The 26,056-nt window shown below is 37.0% G+C and overlaps 1 protein-coding gene and 1 pseudogene across 1 annotated transcript; both read right to left on the bottom strand.

Annotated features, from left to right (window-relative positions):
• Positions 1 to 1,430: 1,430 nt before the first annotated feature.
• On the bottom strand, positions 1,431 to 24,688 carry LOC126619025 (probable linoleate 9S-lipoxygenase 5). Its single transcript, XM_050287276.1, has 10 exons — positions 24,309 to 24,688; positions 15,191 to 15,334; positions 7,812 to 8,004; positions 4,564 to 4,853; positions 4,186 to 4,426; positions 3,663 to 4,001; positions 3,466 to 3,551; positions 3,229 to 3,336; positions 2,537 to 3,105; positions 1,431 to 2,362 (listed from the first exon to the last, which is right to left on the bottom strand). Exons 1-10 carry the CDS (start codon positions 24,474 to 24,476, stop codon positions 1,609 to 1,611), a joined length of 2,892 nt encoding a protein of 963 aa, XP_050143233.1. The 5' UTR covers positions 24,477 to 24,688; the 3' UTR covers positions 1,431 to 1,608.
• On the bottom strand, positions 13,942 to 14,071 carry LOC126620530 (U4 spliceosomal RNA; annotated as a pseudogene).
• Positions 24,689 to 26,056: the final 1,368 nt, after the last annotated feature.

Raw genomic sequence — 26,056 nt, forward strand, 5'->3', positions numbered from 1 at the left:
CATCCCTAGATCAAGCCCTAACGACCCTTTGGATCCACGACATCAACAAATCTGCACAACTGTTTATCCCAAGATCAAGCCCCGACGGCCCTTTGGACCAACAACATCAAATCCACCCATTGCAAAGATAGAATCAGAGGCTAAATTTGTAGAAGAGATTGTAACCCCTAAATCATCAATACAAATATTATTTTGTACACGTGTTTCTTGTCTCGTTCATCGCAGGAATTTCCGTGTTTACAATAAGCTTTCAACATTTGTTGACAGGAATTGACATATGCTTACTAGGTGCTTGACGAAATAACCCAACAATGTTTTTTTGGTTGATATTATGATCCTATTATTTGAGGATTCTGGCTCCGTCACTAGGTGGTAGTGTGGGAGGTGGCGATGGCAGCAGTGGTTGAGGTGCCGGTTGTGATAGACATAGTAAGATAGCTTACATGATTTTTTTTTATTATTATTAAAAGCTCTAACTTTATGTTATACGTACATTATGTTTTTATTATTTTAGACTATGTTCTTGGGAAACATAAAACATCAATTTGTTGTCGCACTAAAAACTTAGGCTAAATCTTGTATTTTGTGTTTTTTGTTTCCCGAGTTTGATTTTCACCATCATATAAAAATGTGATATCTGAGATCACACTAGCCATCCTGTGGCAAGCCTCACTCCACGCTTCGAGGCAATATTTAGTCTCTACTCGTTCAAGAATAGTGAGTTCTGGCAGCCATTGGGGGCTGAGGCAACGCCTTCAACTCTATATTGCTGAGAAAAACTAATCGAGGACTGCGAATGCCCTCTCCAGGCTCCATATCAAATTTCTTACAAGTAAACTCTCTAGGGTAGTTAAGAAATTCATATTATCTGGAAAGTTGCAATAATTGGTATTGTTCATCTTGCTCTTATGAAAACGTGTTTTTTGAGAAACTTGGTTGATCTAACAGCTATGAACAGGTAGCCCATTCAAAAGTTATAATAAATATAGTCGTTTGATCAAATTTCAACGGTACGCATTACCAAGTCATTAACGTTTTGCGCTTATAAGGAGAGCTCAACAATGACGTTTTTTTTAATTAAGAGGTATTCTCCTTAATTGGAGAGAAATTTGTTTGGATTGACTTCAGTTGAGAAAAATTGTTTCTGGCCTTTTGTTAACTTTAAATATGAAATTATTTATTAATGTAAATCGAAAAGACCTATACAATATGTTGTTTCCTCTCAACGAAATTTATTAGAATAAGGTTTGTTATTTACTTGGGGTAAAAACATATTACTTCGACTTGATTTTTGTGGTAAATGGCATTGTTATGGTTTTTTTTTTCAACTCTCAATGGTACGAAAGAAATTTTATTAATAACGGAAAAGAAAGTTAAAAAAACATTATTATGGTTGTCCATAATTGTTATGCTGATATTGTACGCCTTACTAAGAACAAATTATGTAATACATTATAAATATATGTTGAACAGTTAGCCAATATATTTACATGGCTTTTATTCCACCTACAATTTTTAGGTCATACTTCTAGCATATCACACAAAAAAAGAATCACATTTAACCTTTGCTTAGTATACTAATTAACTATAATTAATACTACAGAAGCTTTAAATTGAGACACTGTTGGGAATTCCCTTGCCAGTAAGTCCACCTCCACTAGTAGGAAACAGCAAAGTGTAAGGCACCTTCACAAGTCCAACGCGGTTTTTCAACTTCTCGTCATTGTTCATACTTATAATCCTCTTCTCAATCTCCTCCAGTTTCTTTCCAAACTTGTTGAATGCTTCCAATGGCGCAGCATCTGCTGTCCACTCGGGCGTGTCTCGCTTACCCAAGTACACTTCATCAGTAGAATGCCTTGACAAAATTTCAATGAGGGAAATGCCAAGCAGTGTCTGCAGCTGAGCAGTGACTGTTTTCAAGAACACTTTGTCGGGGTTGGACTTGAGCTCTTCGTATTCAGCAGTTCCCTTTACGGGCATGAATTTTCGGCTTATAGTAGGGCGGTTGGGAAGGTATCCGGCGTAAGGGTACTGTCCGAAGTTGACAGCTGCATGGAGAGCGGAAGCAGTCCATATGATAATTGTGCAGATTTCAACTAGCTCTTCGAAAGTCTGCAATTTTGGCCACCAGGGCTCGTCTTTTTTGTCACCGTGGCCTTCCTCTACTAGCTCCTTCCACCAGGATTGGAGCTCGGCGTCTTTCTGGATTATATCATCGGTCTTGTAGTAGAAAGAGCAGTAGTCTGCAACCCATGTTCTTATTGCAAACCAGATTTCAATCCCATCGACAGCATACGGGTAGTCCTCGATCAGTAGGCGAAGACCGTGTGGATAATTTTTATCTTTCACTACCACTCCTCTGTTTTGATCAAAGCCAAGGCAATGTGATTAGAACAAGAAATGAATGTTATCACTAAGGTAAATAATTTCCGCTCCCCATTTTCTACATTTGCACACCACTATTTATTTATGCACCTTGATTCTCCTTTGATTTATTCAATTGAAAGTCCAAAAGTTTAAATTTTTTGTTTACCTTTTGATGAGATCGGCAGGGAGAGCTTGCTCATTGAAATTCCAATCCTTGTACACAACTGATGACATCTCCATGGCATACCTAGCTGGGAAAACTGTCGTCTCAAGAATACCGCCAGCATTGATGAGGATTTGCCTCGCAAATGCATTGATGTTCATCGTGTCACGGAAGTGAGGATGCAGAAGTTTGTAAATCGGGTGAACCACGCTTAGTTGCCTGTTTGTGGCAATTACAACTGGCTCACTCACTGCATGAGTGTTCAACCAGTGGCTGATGAGTTGATGGACTCCGGAGTCATTGACAGCCACATAAGCTTTAGCCAGTTGCCATATGGAACCTTCCACACCTTGTTCAGCTGGTGTGTAGACATTACTAATGCAACCAAATTGATCTCCTTCGGGATGAGGCAAGCTCAACTCGATCACCAATGGTTTCAAAGTCCCATCATTTTGCAAGAACAACAGAGTTCTGCTACCATAGATCTTGTTCGAAGTTGAGTTTATCCGCCTCAGGTACGGCATCAGTGAATCATGATGGTCTAGTATGAATAACTTGTTTTTCTTGAGTGCCTGTTCAACCAAATTCATTTTCACCATTACAATTTGATACAGAACCAACATAATCTAATTGCAAAGTAACAGCATATTGTCAGTTTTTTTTTTTCTTTCAACGAAATGAATAAAATATTTTACCTCATCCACTGTTAGTCCATCCAAGTTGTTCTTTATATGTTCTTTGGTTATTGTACTGTTTTGATCACCGTAAACTTTTGGATCTAGCTTGCTTGCTGGCGGAAATTCCTGCAATTCAATAAGATGCATGATTAGAGATGAAGCGAAAAATAACATTTAGAAAGTTTTGTTGGTCTCTTGTGTCCATTTATTTCATTATCATTGCAGAAAATCCACGAAATGTAATGCGAAGATTACTTGGAGACGAGCAATGTTGACAGGGTTTACTCCAGCCAGCATTTCCCTCGCAAATTCTTCATCGGTCCTCCAAGCAGATTTATCCTCTTTACCCAAGCAAAATATCACAGTCAGAACTTAGACGAAAGAAAATAGTGCATTATTTCGTAGGCTATTGTTTGTGTTGTAAGGCTCTAAATTCAAAATGTTTTCGTTACCTTTGATCACTTGAGGCTTTGGGAATTTGAGCAATTGTGCACCATCAGTTCGGAAAATTTCCTTCAGCATCTCCGCAGGGATCTTGTTTCCAATATCCTTCAATAAACCTTCAGGCAACGGAATGCCTCCTTCGTAGAGCTTAAGCACATCTTCAAAGCTGTCAAACTCGCTAGGAGTTTGGTCGAACAAGGATTCTAGCTCCGGTGTAATGAACTGAGCTGTGGATTTCAGGGCATAAACAAGGAAGTCTGACAGCTTCAAGTGTCCAAATCTTTCATCCCTTGGAACGTAGATGTTTAAGCTCTGAATAAGCGGCAGATTACTCTCGCTGTTAGGATCTGTTACAATAAGATCAGAAAAATCTTAGTGATCATAACATCATCAGTTCATTAAATTCCATATTAGTATATCAAGTTTACACTTTTTAATAAACATTAACTCTAAAGATACCGAAAACTAGATTAACTTTGGATTCTCATTAGTAACTCTAAAAAAATAGAGAAAATATTGCAGATCGCTAACCTGTCCTAGTTGGTGGTCGGCCAGTTCTTCCACGACGAGGGTAAGGGTACTCACTAGACCCTCCGAGAACAGGACGGACGTATTTGGCACCTTCATCAGGTTTCCCCAAATCATTGTAGTAAGCATAGTCATAAACCCTGTCCCATTCTTGGAGCTCCCCTTTTCCATTACCCCTCAAGTGTACTAACTCCTCTTCTCTGTATTTTCGCAACGGCAACGGTGTCTCACTTGGAAGATAAGTCTGCACAAACATATAGCAGGCATGAACTTTAGTCTTTAGCTTAGGATACCATATATTCTCAATCTCACAAAAAAAAAAAAATAATAATAATAATAAAATAAAGCAGACACTAATGAAACGTGCAAATCATTCGTTACCTTGTTGACGAAGAAAACACGGTCTTTGGTGTATTTTTCAGTAGGGTACACCCAAGAGTTGCAAACGAAGTGTACACGGCCCTCACCGGGAACATTTTCGAGTGTGACGGTCTTGAGGAAGAACTCACTGTGGTGGTTGTTTTTGATTAAGAATGCTCCTGGAACTCCTACTTCCTCTTCATAGTCAAATGTAACCTTGAATGCAGACTCTCCTGTTGTTAAAGGTGTGATTGTGGTAATCCAGTCTTCCAAATAAGCTGGCTGTCCAAGCTTCCCCTTCCATCCATTTTCTACAAAATTCATATATCAATTAGTCATAAATTAATTTATCAATCAAGAAAATATAGCAAGTTCATATGCTCGAGTTTTTTTTTTTTTTTCATCTTTTACAATATGATATTATATACTACTTGATTGATTTACAGAGAATGGAATTTGAACTCGACTGCAAGGGAATTAGCACATTATCATGTATAACTGACCTAACTCACATATTCTTGTGCTTAAATTTTATTAGGAACAACTCTGAAGAAGTTTTATTAGAATATTCAAGGGAAAAGAACAAAGGAATTGGATCTGGAAAAAAGTTAAAAAGCATAGTAACAAAAAGGGTTAAAAGCCACGTCCAGTTGCATGGTGCTTCATTTTCAGGTTAAACTGGTAGGTTTTTCTTTTGTAAGAAGTTACCAGTTGGTGGCCAAATTATGGCGGTCCACCTTTTTGAGAGGTCGAAAAGACTCAAAGAAACATTTCAACATCTCTTAGCCACTATCATGTGATTGGTCTAGTTTAGACTTATGGTTGGCTTTCAAAGGTAAGATTAATGTACCTGTGTAATCAGTTAATGACATGGTCACTATGAAAAAACAACAAATGGAATGACTAATAACCATGATTTAAAAATCATTATCTTATTTTTCACAAGATTAATTATGTCACTTTTTGCACAAACCAACACCAATTTTCTAACCTACTATTTCGAATTCCCATCAAGCTATCATGACGACATAATCACAACTGGACTAATTATTCCAAATGGTAGAGAACCCAAATAGGAAAATGCCAGAGTGTTGGAATTTTTTGTTCATCTTTTATCGAACACATAATGTGAAGATTGATAGTTGAACTTATTTTTTAATGATTTAAAGGAGTTTAACTATTAACCATCACACATCATGTAGTCTACAAAAGATGATATCTCTAACATCACCGACCAATTAATATAGTTCCTCATGTTGTGCATCATTAATATTTAATTCTGATTTTTAGCATATGATCTTATTTCATGATCCAAATATATGACTTGGTCTCCGGTCCGGTCCATCCGGACCATAGAGGTCTAACAGTGTAACGCAATGAAAATAAAAATATAATAAAAGCCTCAGGACTGGAAGCAAACACGGTTATCTTTTTACTCAGGTTTTAGACCCCAAAAGTTAAATGGAAAAAAATAGACCGACTTTTGTGATCGAGGTCGTTTATTTGAAGATATGTCGTAAAGCTGTTTCCATTCTCAGCCGTAATAAAGGACGGAAAATTAAAAAAAAAAAAATAAACAAAAACAAGGGTACTCACGTAAAGTTGATCGGGACACATTGTCTATTAGAAGTAAGTTTTGTCTTTAGTTGTTGCCTACTTGGATTAGAGAGTAAGTGATTTAATCAATTTTGCATATTTAACAAAAATAGCATTTACTCCATCAATTATTGTGAAAAAAAAAATAATACCATGTCAGAATTAACAGTAATGTTATTCTTAACATGTTTTTATATCATATTTATATATCATTTTATGTGGTATCTGATGTGGACAACCACATCATTTAAATTAATCATATTTTAATTTAAATTAAAAACATTTAATAAACCAATAATTAAAAAAAAAAAATTAAATTAAATGATGATGGTAACATACGAGAAGTCTCCTCCTTCCTTCCTGTTCAATCCTGCTTCTTCATCCGTTTCGTCTTCCAAAACAGTTCACGCCATTTTTTTTCACGTTAGCATGGAATACCATCCTCTCTTGTACTTTTGTACCCACTTCACACTACTCACACCACCACCAACATTCTAAAAGGTTCTGCCTCTTTTAGCCCATACTCCTCCGCCTCCTCTGCCTGCCAACAATTCTCACTTAACTTGTAGTTGCATGGCAGTGAGCTTCTTGAGGTAGGAGGTATCCGACCTCTGCCTAGCCAAGTCGGCCCTGAGGTCCCTCTCTGTCTCCGCCACCATTGCCGATGCCTTGGAGACCCTGAAGACCTCCGATGACAACTTCATCAGCGTTTGGGACTGCAACCACTCTAAACCCAAGTCCCTAGATGGCGTTGGTGGTAGTAGTGGCTGCCAGTTCTGCCGCTGCGTTGGCAAGGTCTGCATGGTTGATGTCATCTGCTATCTCAGAAAAGATGACAGCTTGAAAGAAGAAATGAGAGAAGAAGCAGGATTGAACGGGTGTATTCCACAATCACCATTTAATTTTAGTTTTTTTTTTAATTATTGGTTTATTAAATTTTTTTAATTTAAATTAAATTTTGATTAATATAAATGATGTGGTTGTCTACATCAAATACCACATAAGGTGGTATATAAATATGGTATAAAAAACATGATAAGAATCAGTAATGCTATTTTAGGGATAACATATGACTTCAACCATGCAGACCTTGCCAATGCAGCGGCAGAGCTGGCCACCACCACCACCACCAACGCCGTCTAGGGACTTGGGTTTAGAGTGGTTGCAGTCCCAGATGCTGATGTCATCTGCTATCTCAACAAAGGTGACAGCTTGAAAGAAGAATCGAGAGAAGAAGCAGGATTGAACGGGGAAGGAAGGAGAAGACTTCTTGTATTCCACAATCACCATTAATTTTAGTTTTTCTTTTTATTTTTAAATTATTGGTTTATTAATTTTTTTTAATTTAAATTAAATTCTGATTAATTTAAATGATGTGACTGTTCACATCAGATGTTACATAAGGTGATATATAAATGTGGTATAAATACATGGTAATAATAGCATTACTGCAGAATTAATAACGCAACCAATCCACCAGAGAAAGAGGGAGAGTGATTTAACAATCTTAATCTTATCATAAATAATGCATCAAAGAAAAAGAACCAGAATCTTAAACCAATCTAAAACAAAACTAATGATCTCTAGGCTTGATGAAAACTCTATCAATTATTGATTTTCTCCCTAATCATGCACAGAAACCGTATAATCTTGCACTGAAAAGATGAACTCACTGGAATCATCAGCATGAACGGCACTGATGAGCTGCAGAGAAACCCCTTGGCCGACCAACTCGTACACGCCATCGAGAACCGAAGCGTTGAGATCGTTGAAGTCCAAAACATTCTTCTTCATCAGCACCACAGTCCCATTGATCTTTCCATGATTCCCATTTTGCTGGTGGCCTGTGAGCTTCTCAACTATATTCTGCAGTATTTTGTTCTTCTGCTTAATTTGCTTTACACAAATTAAGCTAAGAATATATGCTATTGTGATCTACAAACCCAAAAGAATATATATGTTTTGTGTTTTGTGAAAAAAGGTGGGTGGTGAGGTGAATCGAAAGTTGAAAGCTGGTATGGACGAGTGCAGCAGGACGTTGTGGTATTTATGGGGAACAAAGAAAAGTGAGCCCTAGGTTCGATCTAGCACTTTATTTTTTTAGTTCTTGCCAAGTCATCGGTATTTTCTTGGAAAAAAGTCTCCACCACTTACCAAAATTGTGATTTGGCTAGTCAAAATAACAAGGCCAAATAGGTTCAGGTTTCTAATTGATGTTTTGGGAAAGATAAAAGGAATGTGCACAGGTTATTTTTCATAAAAATTGAGAAATAGGTTTTTTTATTTTTATAATCCCAATAAATTTAAGATTAGGAAATAAGCTAGTTTTTCCTATTCTAAAAGGATTTAAGAATCTTATACTATACTTGTAAGACATGTAACTATCGATCTATGTATTATAAAGAGGCTTGTTGGAGGTTGATTATTCACACGAACAACATAGAGAATACAAGGGTAAAAAACCAAGAGTGATAGAGAGTTCTAAAGCAAGGTTTTGGGGTTTAGCATAAGGATTTCCAATAAGTTATTGTAACCGAGTTTTTATTCTCTATAGTGCAGGTGATTACTCAAGAGGAATCACACGATAAATTGGTAAAGTTTGTCAAACCTCGCTAAATTCTTTATATTTGTGTGTAGCATGTATACTTTACTTGCATAACATCACTTTATAGGTTTGCATAACGTGAAGACCATCAATAAACAAAATCAACTAAGGGAACTTAAAATCAACAAATATTACTGGTAGGATCGCTAAGTGATGGCGCCGATATTATCGATTTTTCACGGTACTGATGTTTTAATAGGTATCCAACGAGTTTTCGTCAAAATCTCGCGATATTATCGATAATATTGATAATATCGCGATATTTCCGAAACTATCGCGATATTTTGGAACTGCGCTACTTGGAGAAGAACGCCGGAGCTTCTACAGCTTCGGCCGACTGTAAAAGAAGACCCTAGACTCTGATCTAGGTATCAAAATGAAATAGAAGACGAGATGAATGTTTTTATATATTCCGTTTGCCGTGAAACGGTCGGAGGTGTTCGAAAAGTTCGTCGACACCCACGGCCTCGCTGGAGATGGGTGTGCCTATTCCTGAGCCGATTTCTTCCCAAAACCTTGGAAAAACACGAGATAGAACTTAAAATTCACATCTAACCTTCAATCTAGAACAGAAAGAGGTAAACCCGAAACTTACCTAACCAAACAAATTCAAGAAACTCACCGGAGGGTTTCTGCGTTCACCGAGTTGCAGAGACGAGAAGGAGAGGGAGAAAGGTGAGGTTAGATGTCAGTTGAAAGATTTATGGAGACCATTTTCATATTTAGATAGAGGTGGGCACTATATTGATGTCATGTTGTTATGGAGGATTGGCTATGGTTCTCTCTTGCATAGCATGGAGGAAGAAGAGAGATGGATGAGTGAAATGAAGAGTCTTTTGTCTGTTCTAGAGAAATGCGAAGGCTCTCGAATTTCTATACTGCATTCAGAAATGAGAGAGAGATCTGACCTTTCATTTGGAATCCTAAGGAACAAATGCATGGATGCGCGACACGTGTTCTAAGCTGACATTTTTCTATGGGTGTTTCGAAATAATTATTTATTTTGACATAAAGTGAGAGAGCTTTGTCAGAAAATACTAACAGAGAGCTGTTGGCTCCGGCACAAGAAAAAAAAAAGAGCTGGTGGCTCTTGGCTCAAGGAGATGTGCAGACAAGGAACAAGGAACAAGGAATCCAATCTTCAATATAAATTTTAAATAAAACCCCCACAATCATATAATTCTTAAATAAAAAAAATAAAGGGTAATAAGTCAGTCATGTATCTTACCATGCAATGTATAAAGTATAAAATATTGTACTAATTCATTATATATAAATGATTATGGTGTGTTTAAACTTCTTTCATTAATTACTACATATTTTCTACACTCACAATGTTTGCCAGCTCGCTGTATAATCAACTTAAATCAGTTAAATCCATCATGCAATGCATTTCGTTCCAATTTTTTGTGATAAACTAATAGATAATTGACTAAATAAACATCCTACAAAGTTTCAATAAAAATTTCCAAGTTTTTCTTACAATTTCCTTGGTTTCCATATTATTTTTATCGATATCGATAATATACCGACATTTCCATCGATATTTTCGTGTTTTGGACTACCGATATTTCTGATATCATCGATATTTTATACCTTGATGGCGTCCAAGAAGTAGTGTAACTTTGACCTATACTCATTTTTCAAGACTAGAAAAAATAACAATCCATTAGAAAATTAACAAAAATATTACAAGTGGCCCATGCCTTGTACTCGTACCACACACATAAAATATGCAACACGTTACTAAAATTGTGAATTTAATAAGTTTATAATTGTTACAGTCCTATTAGAATATGAATGTGATTGTGTAAATCATAACATATCTAGAGATATCTTTTATATTCCCTTTAGTAGTTAATATCCTATTAGAGTTGTAATTCTAAAAGGGTAAGGAAGTAACCTTCCCTACTACTATAAATAAAAGCACAATAGGGTGAAATAGAACACACCTACAATTACACATCTCTTTCTTCTCTCTACTATTGCCGCACCTTACTCTCTCTATGGCCTCCATAATCGTTCAGTAAATTATGTCTACAACACGTTATCAGCACGCTCTTGACTCTACGTTAAAGAGAGCTTATTATTCAATCAAGGGAGTATTACATTTTAATCATTCCTTTTATGATTAATTTATTATTTTGTTGAATTGATCTACATGTTATTGATTCAATTTAATTTTTCTGTATTGAACGTGATACAACATATTGGAGATACAATTCCAGCTTTCCGAGACGAATCTTCTACAAATTCAAAGGCTTTTGTGTTTTCTGCAAATCAGGTACGCTTAAAATAAAGTAAGATATTTGAAATGACCTTGATTTGAAAATATATGTTCATGCATACGCAATTATATAATCGCTATGTGGAATTTGTGAGTCAAAGAATCGAAATTAATTTAGAAGTAATTAGGGTTTTTCAACCCTAGATTCGAAAAAAAAAAAACAAAATTGGGTAATTTCTTGCGACACCATCGTGTGACAGACCTTGGGACGTTGATTTGGACTTTGCGCAGCCCTCTGGGCTTGTTGCCTTCCCTCAGAATTCGACCAGGCCTCGGCCTAGGATGACAATCATACTGGCCTACAACCCGGGACTAAACCTGACTCAACCCGTATGCCAGAAGCATGCTGGACCTTGTCATTGACATGGGCTTGAAGCCTTGGCCCATCTACAACATTTTTTCAACGTGTTGGACTAGTCCCCAACCACGGCCCACAACACCACAAACCAATCTTGAAGATTAGGCTTGTCCCTATGGCCCAAAAATCAAAACCCAGCCTCGACTGCGGTTTCCTCGCAACACTCGTAAGCCAACCTTTGGGCTGGGCTTGCTCCTGCATTGATCTAAGCCCAAAATGCCAACAGAGTTACTGTTGGGCTTTTTTCCCTTAGCCCGTGGCCTGTTGCCACGCATTGGGCTACTCCTAGCAGCCAACCCAAGCCCAATAAACCCGATAGAGCCTTGCATACTCACGGCTTTCATGCCCATCGTGTTTGGGCTATGATTTTTCAAACCCAATGCTAAGGAAAAGTTGAATAAGCCTCCGCCATAATCGTCATTTGAAGACTTATGTTAAGCAGGTTTAGGGTTGTGCCACTAATAAGTCTTTATCAAATTTTGATATCAACCTCAAGATAAGTGATTGGCTTGTGACCCTCTCTCACAAAAATTCAAATGTTGTAAGCAATTTAAGCAAAGCTAGTTCTATTTGCTGGCAGATTTGGAATAATATAAATGGAAGCATTTTCAGGAATGAAAAGCCTGTCCATAGCAGAGCTTTTCTTTGAGCTATGGCTATGGTTAATGACTATTTTAAGGAGCTGTCCATTATACCTATATGTTAAAATAAATTTCGACGGTTTGGTGTCAAACTCTGTGACGGCAGGAGGTTTCATTATCAGGAACTGGAGCAGTAAGCCTATTCTCGCTAGTGCTATGAGTTTGGGGTCCTCCACCATCAATATTGCTAAGGCCATGGCGTTACATGAGGCCCTAATCTGGGCTAGGAGGATAAACCTGACACATGTGTGTGTGGAGGGTGACTCTAAGCTTATCATTGATGTTGTTCATGGGGCTTGCGAAGCGCCGTGACACTTGAGTTCTATCATTGAAGATATTAGGTGGTGTGCCTCTTTCTTCTAGGATATCAGTGGGGCCATGTTTTCAAGGAGGCGAATTTTGATGCAGACACTATGCCGGCGATTGGGCTGAAAATGGATAATCTTTGTATATGGGATGCTTGTCTTCCTTTTGAAGCAAACTTAGCCCTGTTATTTGATTGTAATGGCTCCGGCTGTGTGAGGGGCTTCTCTCTTTAATGAAATTTTCTTTCCCCATAAAAAAAAAATACAACATAATTGATAGTTCTTAATGTTAAGCTTGAATATCAATCATATCGAATTGGAATCATTAGGTTCCAAATTCTAATCCTTTTTTTTTTAAATTTTTTTTGTGACGGTAAGATACATTCTGATTTTGCTCCTAATCTTTTCGGAATTTTGGATGTCAACATATTTGATTTCGGTTTTCCAAAATCAAATACCATTGGATCAGAATTGGAATTTCAACCCAACTTTGTAGCCTTAATTATTTTAATGGTGACAAACTAGATACACACGTTCATGGACTTAAGTGACCGTCGTTCCTAAAAGATTTGGCCAAATTTGGTTGCATCGTTGACAATTTCGGAAGCCTAAAACGAAAGTTGAATACGCGTTTATACCCTTATTTTCTTTTGTTTTTAACCCGAAAGACAACTTGGAACCGCAGCTTTGGCTTTATCAGAACTGGGAAACAATTCTATAAGAGCCGTCGGACCTCCAGTTTCAGCCTCTTGGTTAAGCTGCCTCAATGGACTTATTATCTGCAGTAATATTTTACCTTTCTTTAAAATATTACACAAAATATTATTCCTTATGTTTCCTCGCTTTTCACACGGGTCTTTTCAATTGGGAATTTCTTTGATTTGATTCAAGATTACACTTCCAAAAGATCTTGTTTTTGGGTTTGTGGGTAATAGTTTAATCAGTTGAAAAGAAGGCATACGGAAAGGGATTCCACTAAATCTACCAAATCAACAAATCTGTACCTTTGAAATTTGATTCAACGGCTAAAAACATGAGGCTTTCGCCGTTGGATCAAATTCCAAAGGCCGGATTTGTTGATTTGGTGGATTTGGTGAAAGGAATCTGGAGATGATCAATTTCCAAGGCATACATACACGACTGGTAATTTTTAAGGATTTTTATCACAAATGGTTCCTTAAATTGACCCTCACCATCAAGATGGTCACCGAAATTGAAAATCAATCAATATAGTTCCTAAATATATATGTCGCAAATCAATGTGATCTTTCATTCACAATTCTATTAAAAATTATGTTAAGTGCTGATGTTGCACATAAATGGGTCCCACAAGATTGATGAATTTTTATCACAAATGGTTCCTGAAATAGACTCGCACCATCAAGATGACCCTTGAAATTGACTCACATCATCAAGATGGTTCCTAAAATTGAAAATCGATAGATGTAGTCCTAGAAAATAGGTGTTGCAAATCAATATGATCATTTCGCAATAATTCTGTAAAAAATTTATTATGTGCTGACGTGGTTATAATAATTAATTTAAAAAGTTATCTAAATACCTTTTTGCACAATAGAATTTTTTTTTCTTATAGTAGGACCTATTCCGAAGAGAGCTCCATTCCATAAATTCTCAAAGGCACAAGGTTTAATCAATGCCTAAGAGAGGGTTTGGAAATAGTTTTCAACCAACAATAGACGCACCTCGATTATAACCTCATTATCTCAAGGCAAACATCGTCGTTCTTTGAGTCACCAGACTATCAGGGAAGCACCAAACAAGCTCTCCAAGATTAAAGTTGTGAGGATGCTAATCGCCTAAATGTTAACGGTGATGTCCAAGAAGTCGTTGCCAATCAGTCAAGCCATCCCCAAAGGTGATCTTGATCCAGGTTCAATATGGTGAAGGATGTCGAAGTGTGTAAAGTTGTATGTATTAAGATTTTTTGTTTTGTTTTTTTTTTTTTTTTTTTTGAAAAGGAGGTAGAGGAATGTGGACTAGGTTTTTGGGTTCACAATTTTTTATTATTAAATTATTAAACCTATTTGTAATTTTTTAAATTTAATTAGGCTTATGTGATCCATTTATATGTCACATCAGCACATAACAAAATTTTGATTGAAGGACTACATTGATTTGGGACACTTATTTGCACAACTACATTGATCGATTTTTAATTTAAGGGACCACTTTGATGTCACATGCCAATTTCAATGACCATTTTGATGCACTTAACGAATTTTTTAGCAGAATTGTGACGGAATGACCACATTGATTTGCGACACCTATTTTCAGGGATTACATTGATTGATTTTCAATTTGAGGAATCAAGAACCATCTTGATGGTGAAGATTAATTTCAGGGACCAATTGTGATAAAAACCCAATTATTAATTGCATGAAACACGTATTGATTACTAATTTAATCATATTATACATGCATAATGGTGCATAAGTACAAATGTTCCTAGTACTCAATCCTTGGTATATTGTGTATGACATGCTTGATTTTGATGAAAGCTTTATGTCAAACATATCCCGCATTTACGGTCTAAATTAATCATGAGATGACTGAGAACTAAGCGTATTTTCATTTAAAATGTGACATTTAGTTTAGATATATAGCACACTACGACTAATTCAATTTTTTTTCTTATGAATATAATAATGCTCCGGGAACCAAATTTTATTATCAGGTATACATAATGGTGTGTTTATCTCTATATATCATTCGTTGAAACTTAGACCCACACTCCATAGGTTGGAATACGGAGACATGCGCTTTTGATACATATTTTTGTGGAGTCTACTTTGTTATGTATTTTAATGATTTAACTGTCTGTATTTCATGTCTTACCTCAATAACCCTGAGAAGTGGGCTGACTGCTGTCCTGTAGGCTAGGAGGTTGGACAAGTACCAAGCAATCAAGGGGCTTGATGTCACTGGAGTCTCCAAGCTTCCAATGAAACCGTTGATGGGTTGAACCACTTGGAAATTTTGCTGCAAAATTGATTCAATCATCATACCATACAATTAGAAACTTGTTAAACTCAGGAAACTGTTATTAACACTAGTATTTGCGCTAAATCATACAATAGGTCATAATTAAATATTGTAACTATTTACGAGAGTCGAACTTAAAATCTTACTACTTACAAGTGTACTACTAAACTTAATGCTAGTGACTTTATATCAAAAATCCCCTTTAAAATGTAGTGTAACCTGCCGATTTGTCCCAAGAATTATCACTTAACCTTCGGTTTCATCCCTAAACTTTTTAATTGGAAAATTAAGATTTAAATTTGATTTGCCCCCTTATGTTAATTTTTCATTCATTCCATCCAATTTTTTGTTAAATGGAAGCATGTGCATAACATGTGAGGGTAGTTCGGTCGCTTCATTCTTTAAAATAATTGAAAACTTTAGATTTCTAAAATGTAAACCTATGCAAATATGTGTGATTCTATAGCTTTTGAGTCTAAAGGTTTAGCGAAGTGACGTTTTGGTCCTCAAAGGAGAGTCGTGTGGTGTGCACATGATAAAAGTTAATGTTAATTTGGCTGATGTGACAACATGTCCCTAGATCTATGATTTTATAAATTTTAAAAGTGAGAATTGACGAAAATGCCCTTAGAGGTAAGGATTTTGACTACAGTTGACCATTGTTTAGAGAAGCGTATGACTCAATCTTTTAGTGTATCCTCGTAGAGCTCGTCACTATGAACGCATAGGTGCAAACAAAATCAAAATAAGAGCTACGAGTAAAATTTTACAAAACTACGAACGTGGAGGGCATATTGGTAATTTCATGTTTAGAGATATTTTGTGTTGTTTTGTGAGCTATGTGGAGCTCACACCCCACTCATGCCCTATCTTGTATCCCATCATCCTAGAAATATGGGTCTCCATCTCTTTGCTCACCCAATCTCCTGTTGCCACCTCACCTTACCTCACTACTCAACTCTCTCTCTCTTCACTTATCTCTCTCAGAACCCTCTACCTCTCCCCGTCTCTTTGGGCTGCACCGAGATGGTGCAATGGCAAACACCAAGCCCGATGACGCACCCACCAAACCACCTTCATCCTTTTTGCTCATCTCAAACACTCTCTCGGCTTGATATTGTGCTTAATGCACAGATGTAGCAATGACACCATCGTCATACTTCCCGACGAGATTTCATGATTTTCCCGCTGAACCTTCATCGTTCACAACCTTGGTAAGCCTCAGGACTCTCTAAACCCTTTCCTTTTTATCCTCATAGTTATTATTGATCGTGGGAATTTCACAGAGACGACATGGGGACTTGTCCCCAGATTCCCGCGAGTCCGCAAGTTTGCAGACTTTTTTCCAGCCATTTTCCAGCCACGGCTGGAACCAAGATGGTATAATTTGAATCCTTACCCTCCTAGCTTCATGTTTGTATTTTAATGGCGAATTTTGGTGGAGTTTTGAAGCTAAAAGAAGCCGAAGAATTTCCTGGCAAAAAATTTTGATGTTCTCCTTCATTGAGTTCGACAGGTGCAACACGTGAACCCACCAAGTTAACCTAACCCGATTTTAAAAAAAGGCCTAAGCCTAAACCTGGCCTAAACAATTGGGCCACTGTTCCAGGTTGGCACAGTTCTAAAATGGGCTCAAAATATTTTCTGGAATATTGTTTGTGTTGATTTTTTTTTAATTTCTTGGAAACCCTTTTAGGCTAATTTTGACGTTCTGAGTTCATTTTTGGACTCCATTTAGTGAGATTCTGAAGTTTTAACATAGTTGACCATCGAGGTGTCTTGATTGACTTTTAGAGTTGACAATTGACTTTTATGTTGACTTTTACAAAATTTGCCCGGGATCTTCCTTAGTGTATTTCGACATCCTGATTCCAAATCCGCACTCCGTTTCCCCAAATTAATTATCTTAGTGGAGTTTTACAAATGGATCATAATATTATGCTTAGGTACAATTACTATCAGAGACTCCGGTTATCCTAGTTCGACCGGTTGCGACCTCGCAAGTAGTCAAAATTCAATTTACCATTGCATGATGATATTTGCGTTATCTGCTCACCGTTGTTGCACTGGTGTTAGTACACGCCTGGACCAGGGCCAGCCTTTCACGTGTATGTTCACATTGCACTGTACGCTCACTTTGGATCTATTATAGGTGCCAGTTCTGTCCTAGATTGTTATTGGCAATTAGAACTCGTATATGATGCGCGTAGTGCCAGTCTTCATGTGATTGTAGTACTAGAGCGTAAATCATTATTACACTCAGTCCTGTTCATGTCAAAATACCTCTGCATGAACTCATGTGTCACCATATGTCAATGAGCACTCGATGTGATATATTTATTTCTGCAAGATATTTTGATTACTTGAAGTTATACGCCTATTTACGAATTTTGTGACATATTGAATCCTTAAGATATTGCAGGGTACGGTAAGTTTTTTTATACTATACGTAGTATGTATATTTTGGAAACTATACATGTTTTAAAGTGATGGGTTATACTGTTTTCAAAAAGGTTTTATAAAACTTTATTTTTAGGCCCACTCACTCTTATTTTTCGCCCTTCCAAGTTTTAGTGCTGAGCTTTCGTGTCGACTAGGATTCTTGGCAAATCTTGATATAGGTGTTTACCTTCGATGATATGATTCTCACCCTACCTTACTGCAATTTACTTATGCTCTAACATCACTTGTGAAATGGGTTCATTCCCGCTCACAAGTGCACTCTTCCATTTAGGCACTTTTTAGTTTAAATTTATTAACATTTTCCACATCACTACACTTATGGCTTCGTCACCCTTATGGTGTCGGCTAACACAGCTCGATTCGGAGTCTAGGTAGACATTCTGGGTCGAGGTGTGTCAGTTTGGTATCAGAGCATAAGTTTGGGCAGAATTGCGTTCATCACACGCATGATGTAAGCATGATTGGTTCTCAAACCTAAGTGTCTAATCTTACCACCTCCTCGAATACAAAAAACATGTTAGCTTTTCCTAAGTTATGGGTTACTTAGATGACTTATTGACATGTTAGAAGAAAATTTCGGGGACCACCTCTAGACTTTGAACAAAGAACCATCCTGCCAAGGAAAATCCCGATTTGGATATGAGTTTGTGGCCTTAAAGCAGGACTATTGTGTCGGTAACTGTGTACCATCGAATACTTTACTCATTAATTCCACTACTATTATCTTGTCATCTTTACCAACTCATTCGAGTTAGGAAACCACGAATAGTTTTGATTCCTTGGTAGCATCCATTAGTATACCATCTATTAGAATTCCTACAAAGTTTACTTCGTCAAGATTCTAGAAATGTCTTGAGCGACAACCTGGTGCTAAAGTGGTAGCACTTGACAGAAGAACACCTGGGTGACAACCACTTTGGTCCCCGATATCACTAATATTTTCAAATGCACTAGTGATCATTTCGGATCTTTAGGAGGAAGACCGACTTCTGTTTAAGTCCATCCTAAAGTAAATTACTAGTAAATTCCTTTTTCGATTTTAGGACATTCTAACCAATACTAGTTTCCAGAATTTCTTTTGGTGCTATACTCGTCATTTCGATAAGTATAGGCATAGGAGTACGAGTTATTATACTTACAGTTAGTAGAAATCCCCGTGTAGCAAGTATTTTCCCTAGAATTAATGAAACCACCCCCACTGAACCAGTTTCTTACCAATCGTCTGAAACTATCCACCCGAGTGGCCCTACCAATTGACTATATTATCCAATATCTAGGAACTGTCAACCAGTATTCAGGCGGTATGATTTATGATACTGGACATATGCTAGTATCTAGGAGTGATACCCATATGCCATAATGTTGGTTCACAGTTTTTGGTTAACAAACAATATAAAAATTATCAAAAGTATCATATATGCGTTAATTAGTGGCGCGACTGATAGATTGATTAATAGTGACTACTTGAGCTGAAGAAACTAAATCTTGGAAACTTAGGAGTAAACTTTATTGGAGAACAATAAACTTGTAGTTGTTTTAACCATATTTTCCACTTAGGTAACCAAAACCACTTCGACCAGCCATCTTTCTTATCACTTCCACAAGTAAATATTAGTTTGAAGCACGAGTTATTTTCTCGCCGTAAGAGCGAAATGAGCATTGAGAAAATTGTGAAAACCTGGTAGCACGTGGTGTATTGAAAGGAAGTAGTATGATAGGTTTTGAGGACGTATATCTCTGGCATCATTTCTTAAAATTTTACCTGGGATATCACCAAATGGTGAAGTGAAGTACATCATCGATCCACTTTCTAGTACTACACCAGTTTTCCTTGCATCTTTTCGAACAAGTCCTACATCATTGAGAGAACTTAGTTACTTAAGCTTACCGATTAGGAATTTACCCAACCAAACACTTTATCTAGAAAACCTCAAACCTATATGCAAAGGTGAAAGACTGAACCTTAGGATCGTACCTAAATTTTAGCAACTCAGTCTGGTGATGATTAAAAACCGTTAACCCCTACTTCAAGTTGATGATCACTCCGACAAACTTTTGAAACTCGAGTTTTCTCCCGTAGCTTGTTGAATTCGTAGTGGTCTTACCCATGGCTTTCTCACTTACCCTAGCAACGAAAGCAAATTCTCTAAACACTGGCAGTCAACTTTATACCAAATTCCTGAAATGTTACCTTTGTTTAGATTGGTACTTTTCTTGGAATACGTGATCTCATTCTTGAATTTATCAAATTTTTTGACGTTTCATTCGATATTTACTCTTGATTATGATTCCATATTCACCCTCTGTGCCGGAAGGCATTCCAGTCAACCTTGAGTACATGTCTACCCTACTGGACTTCGTATTGCTTCTGAAGCAGACAAATCATTTAGGAATATTGCTCGGACATCTAATTTTTAGTTTCGACCATTAATGCTTCAATCACCCAACAAATATCGTTGGTGATTGAATCTTCTGGAAGCTACCGTTGTAGCGAGATGTCATGCATTCACTCCAGTTACCTTGTAAATTAGATTTGATGGACTTGTTTTGACCCTCAAATTCTTAAGTGTTTCTTTAGCCTTCTTGACATAGTTCTTGCTAAATCTGAGAGAAATTCGCTATGAATCAGCTCGTTAAGGTGTTGTGAACTACAATGTTCGGGTACATGGTATGCGTACTGCTATTGTATCTATCTGTAATGTGCGTTTACTTCCAAGTCTTTGGTAGTCTTCTTAAAGACCATGTGTACTAAGTTTTTGCCAGTACCACATTTCACCCTCAGACTAACGGTTAGAATGGCGAACTACTCAGACCTTAGTGTACATGTTGTGTTTTGTTCGTTTTGTAGACTTGGTATGGTTGTAACAAACATTTATTTTTTATTAAAGTTGCATGTAACTACGGTTACTATTTTGTTTACGTGTATGGCACCATTTGAGATATGGCATAGATATTCTATACACAGTACATGATTGACAAAAGAATTTTGCGAATAGGTGCATTGAAGGATCGAGATTACGATGTAGCAAATTTGTGTGCTATTGACGACGTAACCCAAGAGGGTAGTACGGGAGCTTGGTCGAGGTGCTAATTAGACGATTTATATGTATTTCCCAATGAGGGGCAAGATGGTAATATTGCACCCTCATAAATTTTTTGAGTGCTTATAGAGACAATGGTAAGCTGTCGATATCGCAGACTGCAGACCGTAATATCAATAACTTATTCGTTGTGTTTGTTAAACAAGTGGACAAGTAGGTTTTTTTATGTTAGCATTTTTAGTTATTTATTGTTTGGGCATGACCCAAAGATATTACACATTTATCTTCAGAGTACGTCACGCTACGAGTGCGTAATTTCTATGTTCAGTTTTAATTTCAGTACAATTATTTTAACTTTACGTTATTATATATATATATATATATGTATGTATTTTGACGTGATGCTATTTACATATATATATATATATATATATATATATATAATAGTTTCGACTTTATGCTTTTATAAAAAGTATTATATTATTGTATTGTACTGAAGGAGAAGGAAAGTACGAGTTTGGAGGCATGAAAGAGGAATCATTGCACTCTGAGCACAACGGAATGACATTCTCTTTCATGCAACTGCTCTAACTTGATATCTTCTTTACATATTTATTTTTCTGCAGTCTTTTCACTATTTTTGTATAACAAATGATTTCAAATTTCAAGGACAAAATTTCTTTTTGAAGGTGGATAAATTGTGACAACCCGTCCCTAATTCTACGATTTTATAAATTTTAAAAGTGAGTTGATGAAAATGCCCCTAGAAGCAAGGATTTTGATTTCTGTTGACCATTGTTTAGAGAGACGTATGACTTATTCTTTTAGTGTATCCTCATCGAGCTCATCATTACGAACGTGTAGGCGTAAACAAAATCGAAATCAAAGCTACGGCTAAAATTTTACGAAACTACGAACTTGGAGGGCATATTGGTAATTTCATGTTTAGAGATATTTTGTTTTGTTTTGTGAGCCATATGGGGCCCATACCCCACTCATGTCCTATAACGTATCCCATCCTCCCAGAAATCTAGATTTCCCTCTCTTTACTCACCCAATCTCTTGTTGCCACCTCATGTCACCTCACCACTCAACTCTCTCTTTCTTCACTTATCTCTCTTAGAACCCTCTACCTTTCCCCGTCTCTTTGGGCTGCACCGAGATGGTGCAGCGGCGAACACCAAGCTCAATGACACACCCACCAAACCACCTTCATCTTTCTTGCTCTTCTCAAACACTCTATCAAATTTGATAATATGCTCGATGCACAGTAGCAGCAATGGTACCATCACCATACTTCCCGGCGAGATTTCATGATTTTCCCAACGAATCCTCGCCATTCATGTTGGTAAGCCTTGGGACTCTAAACTTTTTCCTTTTTATCCTCATAGTTATTATTGATCGTGGGGATGCGTTTTGGACAGGGGAATTTCACAGAGAAGACGTGGGGACTTCTCCCCAGATGTCGGCGAGTACGCAAATTTGCAGACCTTTTTTCGGCCATTTTTCGGCCATAACTGAGGACCAAGATGATATAATTCGAATTCTTACCGCAAAAAATTCCAGTGTTCTCATTCATTGGGTTTAGCGGGTGCAACCCGTAAGCCCACCGGGTTGACCTAACCCGGTTTTAAAAAAAGGCCTAAGCCCAAACCCAGCCCAAACAATTAGGCCACTGTTCCAGCTCGACCCAATTCTAAAATGGGCTCTCTAGAATATTCTAAGAATATTCTTTGGAATATTCTTTGTGTTAGACTTTTTCAGAAATTTCTCGAAAACCCTTCTAGGCTAATTTAGACGTCCTGAGTCCATTTTTGACATCCATTTAGTAAGATTCCAAAGTTTTAACATAGTTGACCACCAGGGCGTCTCAGTTGACTTTTAGGGTTGATCGTTGACTTTTACAAAATTTACTCGGGGCCCTCCTTAGAGTATTTCAACGCCTTGATTTCAAATCTGCACTCCATTTCTCCAAATTTAATTGTCTTAGTGGAGTTTTACTAATGGGTCATAATATTATGCTTAGGTGCAATTACTATAAAAAACTCCGGCTATCCTAGTTCGAACGGCTGCGACCTCGCAAGTATTTGTGAGTAGGTCTTTTTTTATATAGTGTATATATATTTGTTAGTTTCCATTTATATATTTGATAAAGAATTTTCTACGTTACATCTAGGTTAGGGTAATGTATACATAAAATTACCATATTGATGGAATTCATGCAATTATACTACGTCTTATGGGATACATAGGTATGTGTACTAGTATGAATGCCTTAATGGTATTTACGGTTATGAATAATATTTCATTGACTTGGGTTATTGAATTATCGAATTATCGATTTCCCATTGCATGATGATATTTGCATTATCTGCTCATCGTTGTTGCACCGGTGTTAGTACTCACCCGGACCAGGGTCAGTCTTTCACGTGTATGTGCACATCGCACCGTACTCTCACTTTGGATCCCTTGTAGGTGACAGTCCTGTTCTAGATTGTTATAGGCAATTAGGACTCGTATATGATGCACATAGTGCCAGTCTTCACGTGACAATCCTGTTCATGTCAGAATACCTCTGCATGAACTTGTGTGTCAGCATATGTTGATGAGCATTCGATGTGATAGATTTATTTATGCGAGATATTGTGATTACTAGAAGTTATATGCCTATTTACGAATTTTGTGACATATTGAATCCTTAAAATATTGCAAGTTACGGTAATTATTTTTATACTATACATAGTATGTATATTTTGGAAACTATACTTGTTTTACTGGGAGGGGTTATACTGTTTTCAAAAAGGTTTTATAAAACTTTATTTTTAGGCCCACTCATCCTTGATTTTCGCCCCTCCAGGTTTTAGTGCTGAGTTTTCGTGTCGACGAGGATTCTTGGCAAATCTTGATATAGGTGATTACATTCGATGGTATGATTATCACCCTACTTTACTATACTTTACTTATGCTTTGACATCACATATGAAATGGGTTCATTCCTGCTCATAAGTGCACTCTTCCATTTAGGCACTTTTAGGTTTAAATTTATTCACATTTTCCACATCACTACACGTATGGCTCCATCACCATTCTGGAGTCGGCCAGCACAACTCGATTCGAAGTCCAGGTGGACATTCCAGATCTAGGTGTGTCAGATGAAATCTATGAAAAACTAATAATAGGGGGAAATCGGCCAAAAATATTAGTTTAAATCCTTAATTTTCCAATTAAAATGTTTTGGTGGGAAATCGAAAGTTAAGTAATACTTGAGAGGGCAAATTGACAGTTTACTCTAAAATGTATAAGAAGTATATTCATATTCAATATTCTCTATACAAAACACCGCTTAAAATGACAAACACACCATTAACAAGATATCAATATTATATCAGTACGTTTTGTTAGCGATAGTCAGTGACACTAATACTTACATAGATGAAGTGAAAATGTATGATGAGAAGTAAAAGTACCTTGTCAGATTGGACAGCCTTGATGGGGAAGGAAGAGAGTCTCTTGGAAGGGAAGAGCCAGAATGCGGAGGTAGAGAGGCCTTTGGGAGAAAGCAAGGCAGGTCTGGTGGTGATTGGGGAGGTGAAGTTGGATTTAAGCTGGCTGGCCATTGGAGAAACTGAGGCCATCACTTTGCTTTTGCATCAACTGCAGAAGATACACGGTTGTAATCAAAGAATGGCGGGTAGAGGAGCAGAGAGTGAGACTGCAGAGTGAAGTGAACAAGTCAGATATTGGGCAAAGAAGTATACTCGCAAATGTGGTGAGATGTTGTGATAGTCAGAGACCCCTCTGATTTCATTGGATGAGGTGTCGCCATAACTTATTCCTTATCCAACATTTACCCTTTTATTTTTTTTTTTGTTCCACATGCGAATATATTGTATGTTGCCAAAACCTTATCCGTTATCCCTAATCAACTCCTGCAAACCACAAAGAATGAGAAATGTTTTTGTAAGCAGCATCAGGATAACATATTTGTACGTTGATATTGATTGATCGATATCTAGACGATGATAAAACAAAATAAACAAGCAAACACTAAGAAATAATAAACCAAACCGAAATTTATCGAAGTATACCTTGCCCTCCCTCTTCTAAAACTAATTTGATCCATGCTGTAATGTTATCCTTGTCATCAGTAAAGAAGAAGAAGAACAAGGAGAATTACTTCTCAGTCGTCACAGCGAAAAGAATGCGATCGCATTTGGCATCGTAAGAACAACTTCTGGGGCACCAACTCGGATTCTGAAGAGCCTCATAGTGTGGACTGATTGTCACAACTTTACTAATCATGCTTTTTAACTTTAGATTGGGAGATAATTGTGAGAGACATTCATTGTTTCCGTCCTTTTATACACGATCTCTGCTCCTCAGGAGATAACTGGTAATATTAAGGGTTGATGCATGAATGATGTTGTGCAACTCGTTCTAGTAACATCGCCATAGTCACCAAGCAGTTTAATTAGTGTAAATGGGGACTGGACGATTAGCGTTTCACCACCAAACGATGCTCGAGTCAGCCTCGGAGTTTGTTGATTGCTGTTTATCTTGTAACCAGAGCCATAGAACAGAACGTATGAACGTATGAGCCAATCGACGACTAAACAATTTCCATGATGAACCTTTCATTTGTTTTATACATATGGATGGCTAAACGATATCCAAATTGAATGATTTTTGCAAGTATGATCTACATATAAAGAGAATGTACGGTTTCAATTATGATATTTGGACGGTAAAAATTTGTTAATGTTAAGTAAGGAGACTTGTCCCACATAAAAAGAACACAAGCATTATACTTGCTTACATATTTTTAATTGGACCAAAAAAATAAATAAGGGTTGGTGGTAACACAAACTTAACTTTCTTTCCTCTACGATTCCGTAATTTATATGCTTGCAATCATTCATATATTATACGCCCCTAAAATTGGTAAGTAATACTAATAAACCAAATTGATCTTCCGAGCCATCAACATTGTTTGAGAGAAAATTACATAAAACGAAGACCCTAATGTGACAGCGTCTCAAATTTATCACGCATCGTAAAGTGTTTTAACTTTCTCACATGATATCGCATAAATGATTTAAGACACTGTCACCTTAAATTTCTCAGGTGATATCGCATGAATGATTTAAGACATTATCCGCTTAGCGTTCTTTTTATGCAACTCCTCCAATTATAAAAAAGATCCCTTGGTATGCAC

This window comes from Malus sylvestris, chromosome 4 (genome assembly GCF_916048215.2).
Source record: "Malus sylvestris chromosome 4, drMalSylv7.2, whole genome shotgun sequence".
NCBI lineage: Eukaryota > Viridiplantae > Streptophyta > Magnoliopsida > Rosales > Rosaceae > Malus > Malus sylvestris.

Coding starts and splice junctions, on each gene's coding strand:
- LOC126619025 (XM_050287276.1), bottom strand. CDS start 24,476: ATGGCCTCAGTTTCTCCAATGGCCAGCCAGCTTAAATCCAACTTCACC. Junction 8,005..15,190: donor CACTTCTCAGGGTTATTGAG/GTAAGACATGAA, acceptor AAAATACTGCAG/AATATAGTTGAGAAGCTCAC. Junction 3,552..3,662: donor AAAGCCTCAAGTGATCAAAG/GTAACGAAAACA, acceptor GCTTGGGTAAAG/AGGATAAATCTGCTTGGAGG.